Raw genomic sequence first — 14,400 nt, 5'->3', positions numbered from 1 at the left:
AGCACCCTGTCCCCACTCCTCCCCGTCCCTCCCAGTGCTTCCTGTATGCCGTTGAACAGCTATTCCCTGGTGTGCAGAAGCACTGGGAGGGAGGGGGAGGAGTTGATCAGCAGGGCCAGTGGCCCCGGACATGATTCCTCCCCTCTCCCCCAAGCATGCCCCATCCCTGCTCCTCCCCCACCCCCCGTCCATCCCAGCGCCTCCTTCATACCTGAAGCCACTGAACAGCTGTTCCCCAGCGTGCAGGAAGCACTGGGAGGGAGGGGGAGGAGTTGATCAGCGGGGCCCAGGGACCCCCTGGAGTATCCTCACAGACACCAGTTTGAGAAACGCTGCTATATAGAATGATCATACACACTTTCCCAGTCTTCCATTGAAAGATAAAGTCCCCATTCATCAAAGTGGTGCATAGGCTCCCTGTCTTTTCATGAAGTGTGGATGACCAGGCAGCTTCAGTATTTAAAAATGCCTTTTTTTTTAAACCTCCAGCTTCATTCTTTCCCCACACATAACACCTGGCCAAAGTGATCCATACATTCATCACCTGGTAGATGGATTTCTGAAATTCACTGTGTATGAAGCCAAACTTGAAGACCATGTACAGGCTTCAGCTGGTACAAAATACAGCTGGCTGCGTCTCCAGAATACAGTCCACCATAAGCTCACCAGGCCTGTTCTCAAATCCCTCTACTGTATCCCAGTCAGCTTCAATTGCTAGTTTAAAGCTTTAGTCCTAATCTTCAAAGCAATTAATGCACCAAGTCCCAGATTCCTTAAAGACCAAATTTCCATTTATGAACCACCATGACAACTGTGATCTTCTAGGATAATGCAGATCACAAAGCCCAAGACAAAATAAATGAAAGCTGGAGAAAAAGCATTCTCAGCTGAACAGATCCAACTATGGAACAAGCTTCCAGAGGTCTAAAGTCACACAATACATTTCTTTGAAAATTGTACTTGTGAGGGGGTCAAATCCTGGGAGTGGGGGAGGAGTAGGAAGGTATAAATACTCTTCAAGCGCCACTCAAGGTAAACTTTGTTCACTTGAGACAACAAAATAAGACACATAATATTATGAAAATCAGCAACATTTAATCATCCCTCTCCTTTCTTGCATGATTTGATCACCGGTGAGCTAATAAGAATGTTGACATTTAAATTACCATTAGAGTCAACACTACTTTGAGTTAATGGGAGAAATTCTCTCAGAGCTATTTCAGGCTGTTTACAGTCACAAGAAGATATTACTACATAGGTGTTAGTGTTTTTCCACATTCTGAAATCTAATCTCCATAACCGCGCATGTGTGTATATATTTATATTTCTCACCTTCATAATCCCAGAGTCCATCAAAAGGCTTTCCTGGCTCACCAGATGGGGCAGAAGGGTCATCAAAGAATAGGGAATTCACTTTCATTATTAATCCTTGGTCACCTGCCTCAAATCTGATGATCACCGGCTCATGCATCACCTCTGTGCTGTCCCAGGTATTTGTAATCTTGTATTCCAACTACAGAAGATTACAGAAGAGGAAAAAGAGAAAATGTAAAATGAGTAAATGCTGGGTACCATCCTGTGGTATTGGGGACTGTGCCTTAATGTCTTATTAGCAAAAGCAGTATAAAGTTACCATTTATTTTGATGGATTCTGAATGTATGGGATCCTTTAAGGGGGAAAAAAGATGATGATTAGATATGATGATGCTAGGTTGAACAATTATCTCTCTTTTGGAGTAGTATCATTTGGCTGTGTGAGCTGATGTGCCAATCCAACAGCACCCCCTTTGGCCAGAAAGAGCATTGCACCAGTGGTCACTTGATTTGGCATGGCAGTCAGTCAGCTCCTCTTGCCTGCGGCTCTGTGGTAGCCCCATTCTGGGCCATGGAGGTTGTTAGCCTCAGTCCCACTGAGATATGTAGGTTTTCCCCTTATACTTGGCATGGTCAGCTGATCTGAGTGCTCAAGGGTATGGAAATTCTTTCCATTCTCTAGTCTCTCAGAGAACCCAGACCTGCCCACTCCACTGGGTTCCAGCTCAGAACCCTAAAACCACAGAATCAGGCCTCAGCAACTCCTCCTGCTGTGCCCTGAACTCCTTCCTACCTCACATTGTTTCTATAGGCTTTTCCAGCTCGGAAATCCAGTCATCCCTTGTCTGGGTGTTGTCTCTGCACAGCTTCTCAGCACCTTACTGGAACAAGTTTCCTTCTCCAGGTTGCTTGCTTGCTCCCCTGGCAGCCACTCCACCCCTCTACTTCCCAGTTCTTTTATTTTCCCAGCTGCTGTGAGGTTGCCAGTCACCACTGGCTAGCAGTACCTGCATTAACCCCTTGGTTGCCAGGTTACCATGTGGCCAGTACATCCCTCAGCCCATGCCGCTACCCGCAGCCCCTATTGGCTGGGCACAGTGAACCACGGCCAGTGGGAGCCATGATCGGCCAAACTTGCGGACGCAGCAGGTAAAGAAACCGGCCCGGCCCGCCTGGGGCTTTCCCTGAACAAGCAGCATCCCAAGTTTGGGAAACACTGAAATAAAGTATTGAAAAGGCTAAATTCTCTGAAAAATCAGGTTATATGCATCTCAGATTGGGCATCCAATATTAGTAGACATTTCTGACATTCTCTCTGTGCCTCAGTTCTCCGACTCTAGAAAGCTCAGTACAAGTGGAATCTTCATAGAATTCATTTGCCAAACTCTAAAGAGTCTCTACTCATCTTGTGCAAACTGAAATTTTCAGACGCAAAAAGCACAGCCCTAAAAACAGTGTGACCCCTATCTAATCTTTATTCTCTGCTCCAAAGCATGGAACCACCATAGTTTCTCAACAAAACAGTTGCAAGAATATTTTTAATATGAGCAAAGCAATGCATTTGTCCTTAACTTTATTCTGAGAAACATATTTTTACCTAATTTTTTCAAAAATTCATTTGGAAGCAGACATCTGACATGAAATATTTCATCCCAAACTATTAAAGTTTGGGAAAGTTATAAATAATTAAAAATAGGGTCTAATAATTGAAAGTATTTGGCAACCTTAACATTAGGTGTCACTACTTAAACTGCCTATAATAAAATATTATAGAACAAGAAAATACTACTTAGCAGAGCATATAGTCAACCTACGGAATTCACAGCTGCAGGATACTGTAGCTAACATTTAAAAGAAAGAATAATTTTATGACAGCTATTAAATAAATTGGTTAGTCTCTAAGGTGCCACAAGTACTCCTTTTCTTTTTGCGAATACAGACTAACACGGCTGTTACTCTGAAACATGTCAAAGTGCAAGCAGGGATCAGGAAGAAATCCTTCCATGCACAATTAGTGAGGTGAACCAGCAGGTTTGGGAAATTCTAGAGACAGGATATTAAACTAGATGGAGTGATGATATGATCAACAAGGGCAAATTATATATTCCTATGAATATTCAGCCTAAAATACCTTACAATAATTTGCCTGTTGTGGAATACACAACATACTCAAATGTACTGTTCGTGTATTACTATAGCTACTAAAAATCCTGAATATATCATTTTGAAATGATCATGCCTAACGCAACCATACATGTTGCCTCTTGGAGCTTCATATATCACTGTCCTGTTCACTACAGCAGCTTTTAACCAGAAGAAAAACAAGTTATGGAATGCACAGAAGTTTACTAGTACAAGTCTGGGTTTCTAGAACCATGAATTCTCTTGATGATATTATTAAAGATGCCATGATGCCAGCATACAAGCAAGTGAACACAAAGGGTCTGGCTGTAGTAAGCGTTAACCAACATAATTAAGGGTTAAATCGGGAGTAAAGCAGCTTCCAGTACTTTTCATGAAGCATCTCTCGAGTACACAGCAAAATAACATTGTTTACTGAATAGGAAAGGAGAAATACCGTGCAATTATCAAGCTTCAATAGTGTTATTACAAATATATTGTAATTAAGGAAAGTGTGGTAGACTTTAGAAATAGAGTTAACATGAGGAAGATTAAATTAATATTTTTTGTACATAAAGCATATTGAAAATTGTGTCATACACACTTCAGAAACATTTACCTTGTCTGGAACTGAAAATACACCAAGGGTAAGATTCTGTGAAGTGTCTTTCAGAGACACAAAGTAGAACTTCTAAAAGTATTAAATAACAGAGGAAAATAAATAATAAAAGGCTCTACGTTTTATTGCTTCTTTGAAGTTGCCAAAAGATGTGCTCATTATTTGCAGAAGACTTTTTATGCTGCTTGGTTTTTTTCCATTGTAAATATTAAGTCCTGATTTTCCATTCCACTGGATAAAAATCTGATTAAGGTCATGTTTCTATACCACAAAGGAGCAGCAAAAGGCATAAAGAAAATTTCAGAGTTTTCTTTTCAGGCTATGTCTACACTGTGGACCTTACAGTGGCACAGCTGTACCGCTGCAGCTATGCCACTAGAAGGTCTCCTGTGTAGCCGCTCTATGCCAGTGGGAGAGAGCTCTCCTGCTGGCATAATTAAACCACCCGCAATGAGCAGCAGTAGCTATGTCTACACCAGCACTTTCGTCGGTGAAACTTATGTCAGTCTGGGTATATTTTTGCACACTTCTGTCCGGCAAAAGTTTTGCTGACAAAAGTGCTAGTGCAGGCAAAGCCTAGGAAAACTATCTCTATCCATCAGGGGGAGGAATAGCTCAGTGGTTTGAGCAGTAGCCTGCTAAACCCAGGGTTGTGAGTTCAATCCTTGAGGGGACCATTTGGGATCTGGGGCAAAAATTGGGGATTGACCCTGCTTTGAGCAGGGGGTTGGATTAGATGACCTCCTGAGGTCCCTTCCAACCCTGGTATTCTATGAAAAATACTTAAGGCATTATCGGTTGTTTGGAAAGCGTGCATAAGTTCATATTAAACTTTTGAAGAATAAGATATCCTTTAAACCAGTTTCTTATGTCACAAACATTTGTAAGTTATAACTCTTACAAACTTACACTTACCTCACTCGTTTTACCCTCCAGTGATTTTGTCTGATGATTATTAGCGAAAACATTTCTACTTTAGGGAACATAAAAAAGATAAGAACTGTGAATAGATAATGATATGGTGTAATTTAGTATTTCTGTTGATATAACATACAATCACACAACTTAGAAATATAGCAGTCAAAATCAGTTCTATACAACCACAATTTTTGAGGGATTCCTTATTTTAGGAATAATATAGGGGAGTGGAATAGGGTGAAGATAGCTGGGTTGGTAAAGCATCATTTTGATAACCTTCTTCTTCCATCTAGTGGCAAGAAAGAGTAAAAAACTAGGTATCTGGAAACACTGTCATAAAACTTTCCAAATGCCAACTCCAAAGACTCATTGATGTGACAAAGAGTGGGTGAGTAATGCAGAAAGCCTTAAGTTTATGTATGAGTTCATAAGGGTGATCAAAAAATAAAGTCAGAAAGAATTAGAAATACACAAGCTAAGACAAGTCAAAGTTCTGTTTTTGCAGGTATATTATTCATTCAGCTTAATATTTGAATTTTCCAGACTAATCAGTCTAGATAATTTGACTATACGAGAACTTGTCACTATCTGATGCTGGATTCTGACTCAGTTGCTGAGATTTCCAGTGTACGGTTCTGCAAAAGTAAAGAGTCTCTATGAAATTTTACTGTAACTGCTTAAGAATCTATTCAGTCCTCAGATGTCACAATGATCAGAGTTATCTAAGGGTCAAGACAGATAGTTCTGAGGCATCTATTGCCCTGTAACTGGGGGTTTTAGGGAAATGTAAAAAAGAAAGCGTTATTAAAAATCAATTATTTCCTCTGAATTACCATTCACAGGAGTTTTGCCATGTTGGAAAAACCATGCGTATTAGGATTTGGGTGCTATGCAAGGGGAGGAAGTGGGTAAGTAACAGGAACTGTTATATTAAATAAGACCAGCGCTACATCTAGTCCCAAACCGTGCTCTTTGTTGGCCTGAAGCTTCAAAGGAAGGCAAAATTAAAACACTTAAGTGTTAAAGATGGGTCCAAATCAGAAGTGGAAGCACACTCATGGCATATACCTTCCATTCCCATTTCCAAGTTTGATACTACCTTATTCCTAAGCCTTAGAGGCAGTGAGAGGGAGCTGCTTAGTCCTCATCAACCTTTGTATAGTGAGGCTGCCATTTCTTTACAGATATTTCCTCCTACCTGATGCATTAACTCCTCTGAAGCTGAGGACCTATTACTGGCTCTCCAGAAGCCACATACTTGTCCCTCTGTGTGTAGGGAACGGCTTCTGCATTACACAATATGCATCCATTAGTTCCATTTAAATTAATGTAATTGAATTTTTAGATTTACTTTATAATAAAAATAGTAATAGCAATTAAAACCAATTCATAGATAAAAATTAAATGAGCTATTTTTCCAATTGTAATTAGAAACAGTAGGAAAGTGTCTGATACCTGCTTAGAAGGAAGTGATGGGCAGGACCAGCTATGCATGCTGCAATAACAGCTAAAATACACAGAGCCTTCATTTTTTAAAAGATTAAACCAGAACAAAATTTACCACATTTATACTCCAGCTCCTGCTATCACCGCTGAGTAACCGCTGGACATTTCTGATTTCTGCTATTTAAATGGTGATTAATAACGTTTACCGTCCTTGGCAATCTTTTAATAATTGACTATGATTACAGATTAGCATTCTGTACTAGTATGTTACGAGCGGTAATTCATTTTGATACTTTGAACAATTTCCTTAATCACAGTGGTAATAGCATAAAATATGCAGTCCAACATTATTAATTTAACTCCACTCATTGTAAGTTATAGTGGCACAGCAGCACCACTACCGTTAAGGTTGCATCACAACTTCTGTTTAAGGTCAACCTTTCTAAGTCCTCTGAAATCAACATGCTTTGTCAGATTCCTTTGAAATTTGATGTACTTTAGGAGAGTGCAGGGTCGGGTTAGTGAGCCAAATTTAAGGACATTTGGGCTACAGGTTGCAAAGATAAAACCACTCCTCAAAAATAGTCATTTTTTAAAAAGTTTCTAGGGTTTTTTTTTTCTGCACAGAGCTAGAAATCAAACTATTGATGTGATTGAGACTATTCTGACCAACATCTATTGAGTTTTACCCAAGGTAGTGCACAGTACCTACTAAATCTTTGGGGGACCCACATTCAGAACATTGTACAATGTGCACGTTCCAATACAGTAAAAAGTTTAAAGAGTTTCCATTCCTGCTATTTTATATGCTTTAAAACTTGATTCTTGTAAGTGATCTAAAATCCAAATAGTTACTTGGATTGCTTTGAAATTTGGTGTGCTGTATGGAGTGACATTAGTGATCTAAATCTGGGGGTCCTTTGACCAAAGAGTTGCGGAGTTACAGGCCCCTGAAAAACCCAGTTTCCTTCAGCTGCTTGTACTGTTAAAGTGAGGGGTACACAGACTTCATTGAGATTTGATGGCTGTGAACTCACCATTCAATTAACACAACTAAGGATAAATTAATAACAACCCCCCACCTAAGACAAATGGAGTTTTGGACTGAGTGGCTGGAGGTTACCACAATTTGTAACTGACAGGTGGCAATTTTATTTTGTGGGGAATGTCTTCAAAGTTTTTTTGGGGAAAATTAGACATGTGTATGCCTCCTGGGATGGGAGAGGTATTAGGGGGGCAGAGCAGTGAGGGAATAGGGGGACAGAAGTTTGGGGTTCCAGCAAGGAGATGGGTGTAGGGGGGAGGACAGAGGTTGGGGGCTCAGGTGAGGGAGACACAGGGATTAGGGGAGTGGAGGGTGGAACACTGGGAAAAGAGACCTATGGGCAGACACATCTGTTAGCTTCACATTCTCCCTTCCCAGGTGTATGACCAGACCTGGGGAGTTCTTGCTCCTCTAGGGGGTTCTGAACCCCTCTCCCTAACCCCTCATATGAGCAAGGATCAGGCCCTCTCAGAGGTCTGGAGAGGCCTGGGCCACTTCCAGCTTTTGAGGCCCCTAGCCATAATAAAAATAAAAAATTACGAAACATGAAAACAAAGTAAGGCACCAAAAAAAAGAGACATAATTTGAATTTTTTTTATTTAACAAATGCTTTTCTAGCTTTCTTCTGTGCAAATGCACTAATTATTGAGGAAAAATCTAGCTTTCGTGCAATGTCACACTTGATATTAAGCATGGCAAGCCCATTCAAACGCTCTTGTCCCATAGTTGAATGGTGATAATTCTTTACCTGCTTCAACAAGTTGAAGGAGGAGTTCACCTGAAACCACTGATGCAGGCAAACTGACAAAAATACACAATGCAATTGTGATATTAGGAAGCACCCCAGAGAGCCCAATTTCAAGTATTTCTTGAAGCAATCCCATTTGGCTTGCAATCCAATTTAAAGTTTGTGGAATATATTTGTTTTAGAAAGATGACCTCGTCACTGAGATCTTTTGAGATTTCTTTGTCGTACTGTTGCTGAAATTGTTCAGCTGCAGAAAGTAGATCTTCACTACTCAGTCTGTTGAACTGCCACAGAAACCCAAAAAGGGTACAAATTGACCTGATTGAATAGAGTCAATGATGACAAGGAAGACATTGACCCAATAATGCTGCTCGGCATCGGATTCAGTAGGTAAATTGCAATTGGTGGAGAACTCAGATGAAATGCCAATATTCTGTGCTACTAATCTGGACTCAGCCAGGATCGCATCCCATTGTTTATGAATTTGTTGAATGTCATTGATAACACTTTCAATGTTATCCCTCTCAACATCAATTGTAGCATTGCATGCTTCAATTACCAGACTAGTTTGGTGGATCATTGTAAGTAGCTTCATCCACAAAGAGATCATCAGAATGCATTCAAATTTGGACATGTGCTTCTGAATAAACTGAAGTTCAGTTCAAGCCTGTGCAGTGAGATTGAGAGATTAAAGATCATTTCAAGCCTTTCTCATTGAATTCAAATGCTGTGCAACTGGTTGAACACTATCAATCTGTGCAACGGATCTAGTTTGGACATCCCATGCAGTGAAACAGGAAGATACTGCTTCAGAATTTCCCACCTTTGTGGACTGCTACTGAAGAGACTGTACATTTGCTGAACAGTTCCAAAGTAAGTAATTTCCTCCTTGCATGATTCAGCACAGTCAACACCTACCAGGTTTAGTGTGTGGTTTCCACAGCTGGAGAAAATACAGTTTGAATTATGCTCAAGCAGAACTGTTTGTACACCTTTGTACTTCCCAGACATATTAGATACATTGTCATAGGTTTGACCAATGCACACTTGAAAATCTAACTTAAAACCTTCTAGAATTGCTAGTACTCAAGCAGCAATTTCTTTTCCAGTTTTTCTTGTGAAATTATCAAACAAAATAAACCTTTCTTCAATTAAAAATTTTGAGCTGTCTACAATCTTAACATATCAAATAGCCATAGTTCCTTGTGAGAACAATCTGGAGCGGCATCAAGAATGATTGTCAAATGATTCGTATTTCGAATCTCATCAAGAATTGCTGTTTGTATGAATGACCCACATAGCTCAATAAACTGGTTTTGTATGTGTGTGGAGAGATAATGGACTTGCATGCGCCTTTGACTGTCTTGCGATTCTTGAACAAGTTGAACATGCTCTGATAAAAGTGGGTCATATTTGTTGAGGAGTTCAACTATGCCTAGAAAGTTTCCATTTGCACAGTCACCAATATGCTGACTGGAACCAAAGAAAGCCAATCTCCGCTCAGAAAGAAAACGAATGACATTCAGGATGCACTCAAGAAGTTTTTTCCAGTTATTAGTTTCTGTAGAGAGTTCAGTCAAGAGTAAATTCTCAACTGAAGTTTCAGCTAATGCTGCCCTACTGGCTGATTTCCATGCAACATCATTTTCTTTGTGTGATGTTGAACTCTCATGTGATGGTATTCAGTCTTTCAATTTCCTCCAACCTTTATTGATGCTCCATCCTATCCACACTTGAAATATTCTGCTGTAAATAAGTAGCTAATCTACACTTGAAATCTTCTCCTGTAAACATGTACACAAATGCTGAAAAGACTTAAAACGAATACTAATTAAAAACACAAAATGAAACTGTCAGACAGGTTATTATACTTATCACTGAATCAAAAACTCAAACATGCAAGGTATAATATAATTGGCTGAGCTGAAGACAAAGGGATGACATATATATAGTAAGCACAGACATGGATACAGACAGTAGGATAACGTCCAAAAATTTCAAACATGTGTCCTCAGAAAACTCACTGTACAAGACTGTCCTCACAATTGTTCACCTTGAATCTGGGCCTATAGACTACGAAAGCCTATGATGATGGCCAAGCTACCAACCTAGGGCTCAACCAATCAACCAGTCACCTCTTTTAGCTACCACATGAAGATAATAATGAGGAATTCTCACACATAAATAATTCCTTAGTCAACTAAACGTAAAACTATAAAGACACTAAAATGTAATAATTCTCTACCTTTCAACATGCACTCGATCCAGCACCAGCCACTCGTAGTGGTTTGTTTATATAATCAGCTGATCTGAGCTAACACGTTCATCACGGTCTAATCTTGTGCCATAAGAACTGATATATTTTTATTAATATTTATGAACATTTTTAACTCTTTAATATGACCAAATCTATATCAGTTAACAAAAAAATTATGCCTTTTACCAAATCACATCTCTTATTTGTTTAAGTTTGCAGCTCTAAGCCGAGAGAGTGTGTCACATTTTGGTCCAATAAGGATGTGCATAAAAACAAGTTGCAAAATTTATCAAATGCCAAAAAATTAACAGTTGTCTAAATTTGAGGCCCCCTTTGAGCTTGAGGCCCAGCCCAAATAACCCTCCTTCTCCCCCCCCCCCCCCATTGGCCCTGGCTGGGATATGGGGGTGGACCTTGCCCTGAGGGCTGGCTGAACCACTCTCAATGCTCTAATATGTGTGCCACAATCTGAGGGGCCTGTGCCTATCTACACAGGTTGGACCCCGCTTACGTAAGTCAGACTGGGAGGGAGCTTGCCCTTTGATGAATGTCTGAGGTGCCCTCACTGTCCCCAACGTAAGCCAGGGATCTTAGGAAGTCCTGTCCTTTCGTGTGGGGAGCTCAGAACAGTCATACTCCATGTATATTACAGGCTCCACTCAAGAGGAGGGTGGGAACATCTGTGATAAATGGAGTGGTTCACAAATCTCTGAGCTATTGATTGAGGTTATATTAATCTCCATGGGGTTCATCCTGTAATCGGAGTTAGTTTAGCCCCAGTCTCTCTAGCAGCCCAGGGGACAAGTCACCCTGTTACACACAGGAACAGAGAAAGGTGGCATTGACCACCTTCTCCGAACCTTTTGTCCTTTAACAGTGGTAGATGGAATCTGTGGGTGAAAGTGAATAGGTTGTAAAAGGACCATAGTGACCAGGGTGTGGGTGACATTTTGCCTAATGGTCAGGGCGGAAAGGAGGCTTAAGGTCTGAAACAGAGCCAGGCCTAATGGTCAAGTCAGGAGCCAACATATAAAGTCCAGGAACTAAGCTGAGAGCCAGAAACCAGGAGTCAGGTATTGGAGCCAGAGTACCAGAATCAGGGACAAAGAACCAGGAGCAGGAAACCAGGAGCAGAAGCAGGGACAAGGAGCAGGCACGGGGAGGGGAGGGTCCAGAGTGAGGGCTAGGAGCAAGAAGGGAGCCAAGCACAGGAATAGGAATCAGGACCAGAAACACAGCTGTAGACTTGGAACACTATTGAGTAGCCAGAGTCCCAGGCCTGCTACAGGTGCCTGCTGGAGTCTTCAGCTAATCAGGTGCCAGCTTCATTAGCTGAGGGCAATGAGCCAAGTCTGGGCTCAGCTGTGTGTCCCTAACAAGGAGATGAAAATCTTGTACTTTTCAGCAACTGTGGGAATGGCAGAGTAAGGGCATGTTGGGGCATTACCGAAAGAGGGCAGCATTAAGGTTGTGTGGGCAATCTTAACAGTGTATTTCCTGGTTTTCAGAAGTTTGAGTTTTAGTCAGCTCAGTGTCCTGCAAGGGGTATACATACCACCAAGCAACTTTAAGTCTGTTACTTTTTTTTTTTTTGGCCACTGAAAACTGCCTTACATAACCATCCAAGCAACCAAAAAACTGGTTAAGATATGCTGCTCATTAACTAAAGATTGAATAATATTGTACTGAAAACCCTTGGAGTACTTAGCGTGCTCAGGGAAGCACATGGTTGCATATTGGAGATGATCCTTAAATGTATAGGTTTTAGTATATTAGAGATGATACAGATGCCCTGATTTCTGTTCTCCCAGGGATTACCGCAGACTAATACTGGTGTATGAGAGACCTTGAAATACTGTAGACGTACTTTTCTATAAATCTCAATCTATTTAATGAAATATACATATATTTTAAAGAAATCTTACTTGCTATTTGAAAAATAAACTACAGGTGTTGTTACTAAAACAATACACCAAACATAATTGGTGACATAAAAAAGAACACTAACATTGTTCTTAATTATTCATATTAGTTATCAATTCAATCATCTCACAGGAGAATACGGATCATTAGGAAAGGAAAGGAAAGAAAACCATACCCGGCACTGTAATGTAAAATACACAGCACTAATTACCTTATTTTAAACAAAGAGCTAGGTTTTAGTTTTGTTTTTGAACAAAAATCAAGCACGATTAAAACTATCAGACTCTAGAACTGATTCACTTGCATATCCAGTTAAACTGGGTTTTTGTGGCTCAAAGTAACTGGCCCTCTGGGGAGCCTCCCTAGGTAAAAGAAGTTACTGGGAGGCACAGAGAGCCATACAGGCTCCTATTCCATCCTCTTAGTTGAGCTAAACATGTATCAATTTAAGCCTGTGCATAAATGTTTGCAGGCTCATGGCCCCAGTGTAGTAACTGGATCCTTGAGCAGAGGTCAGTGGCCCTTTCTGCATTGCTCTGTAGAGGTGGACACAAACCCTCACCCTATCACATAGATTTTTGTAACCCTGGCCCACATCAAGTGACTGGGATCATGAAAAAAATAAGTCTTTCCAGAAATCTTGTGCAAAGAGCTGGCCTGAGAATTGTGCAGAGGCTTAATAAAATAAGTCTTTGACAAGCACTCCATGGTTGGATGGCTCACCTCGAAAGAAAGAGAAAGAGTAATGTGATTTGGGGATGGAAATGTGTAGTGCCTCCCCTCTCAGGATTTTGCTGCAGAAGAAGTGGAGAGTGGGTACTTGTATCGGGATCCAGGTTAGCACTTAAAAACATTTGCAAGAGATAACTGTCTGAAAGCTGAGGTTCTGAGGGTTTCTAGATTCCCAGCAGCTGGAGGGCTTTGTGTAAGTTTTCAGGACTTACATGCACCAACATTAACTACTTAATTATCACAAGACCCCTTTGAAGTAGGTATTATCCCAGTTTCACAGATGCAGAAATGAAGGCTAAGAACAAAATCATCAAACTTGATTGTATAAAGTTAGAGAGCTACATTTATATTTAGGCGCCAATATAAAAGTGGCAGAATTTTCAAAAGTTCTCAGCTAAAGCTGAAGTTAATGGGAACTGCAAGTGCCGCACATCTGGATTTAGTACATCTGACTTGGTAAATTTTGGTCCATGTGACTTGACTTAAGACCTCAGGGAATGCTTCAGAGCTCAAATTAGTCACATCCTTAAGCCACTACATAGCCTTCCTTGGTATTGAGCTGCCTTTCATTGGAGCCAAAGGTCAGAATCGCTGCCAGATTCTGGTGAGCTTGTGGGGGCTGTGGCATCATCCGTTGTTGTCTGGGCAGCACCAATACCTCCAACAACCTTCCCATGCCAAAAAAAATAATCAAAGAATATCTGACTATAGTTTTTCTGGAGTCCAAAAGCCAGCCTGAATGACTGTGGAAAAATTTAAAATCAGGGACAAACTTTCAATGCTAGTACTCCAGAGGCATTGCTTTATTCTTTTAAAGTTATCTTACTAAGAAAAAGGGACAGAAGCTTTTTTTTTCTTTTTTTAAAATGAAAGCTATGATTCACCTTTACATTTAGGCATGGTAGGGCTCAGCATCAGCCATAGGCTCTGCAGGCTCATAAAGGCTGGATCTGACATCACAGAAACCATCATCCTATGGGCATGATAGGGTGTTCTTGTTTCCACTTTCAGCCAAGAAAGTCTGAATAGGCTTGGAGATTGAATTACCCTCTCATCCCAAAAAGGTGGTCCCTCCAGAGCAGACACATTGACCAAATCCTTGTATTGCCAGTTTTTCTATGGCTACTTCAGTCTCTAGGGTTGTTGAACCAGAAAGTTTCCTGATTATGCACGCGTGCGCGCACATACACTTTTCTGGAATTTGGAAAGAAAAATGAGGTGCAGCTGTGGGACCCTCCGCTGAAGACAGACACACACTTAGGCTGTATTTTAAAGAG

The 14,400-nt window shown here is 40.7% G+C and overlaps 2 protein-coding genes across 2 annotated transcripts in view; both read right to left on the bottom strand.

Moving 5' to 3' along the window:
* The window catches only part of LOC140910382 (UPF0462 protein C4orf33 homolog), a 28,335-nt gene extending 23,308 nt beyond the window's left edge, over positions 1 to 5,027 (bottom strand). Inside the window, exons 1-2 of the mRNA XM_078852480.1 lie at positions 4,970 to 5,027; positions 1,333 to 1,513 (exon numbers count right to left, since the gene is read on the bottom strand). Coding sequence (XP_078708606.1) covers positions 1,333 to 1,471 — 139 coding nt within the window. The 5' untranslated portion in view covers positions 1,472 to 1,513; positions 4,970 to 5,027. The remainder of the gene's footprint in view (positions 1 to 1,332; positions 1,514 to 4,969) is intronic.
* The window catches only part of C4H4orf33 (chromosome 4 C4orf33 homolog), a 30,350-nt gene continuing 20,950 nt past the window's right edge, over positions 5,001 to 14,400 (bottom strand). Inside the window, exon 10 of the mRNA XM_078852479.1 lies at positions 5,001 to 5,027. The gene's annotated coding sequence lies outside the window, so the exon portion shown is untranslated. The remainder of the gene's footprint in view (positions 5,028 to 14,400) is intronic.

The sequence above is a fragment of the Lepidochelys kempii genome, chromosome 4 (assembly GCF_965140285.1).
Source record: "Lepidochelys kempii isolate rLepKem1 chromosome 4, rLepKem1.hap1, whole genome shotgun sequence".
NCBI classification, from domain to species: Eukaryota; Metazoa; Chordata; order Testudines; family Cheloniidae; genus Lepidochelys; species Lepidochelys kempii.
The sequence above is the reverse complement of the archived record's forward strand: the minus strand, read 5'-3'. Positions and strand labels throughout refer to the sequence as shown.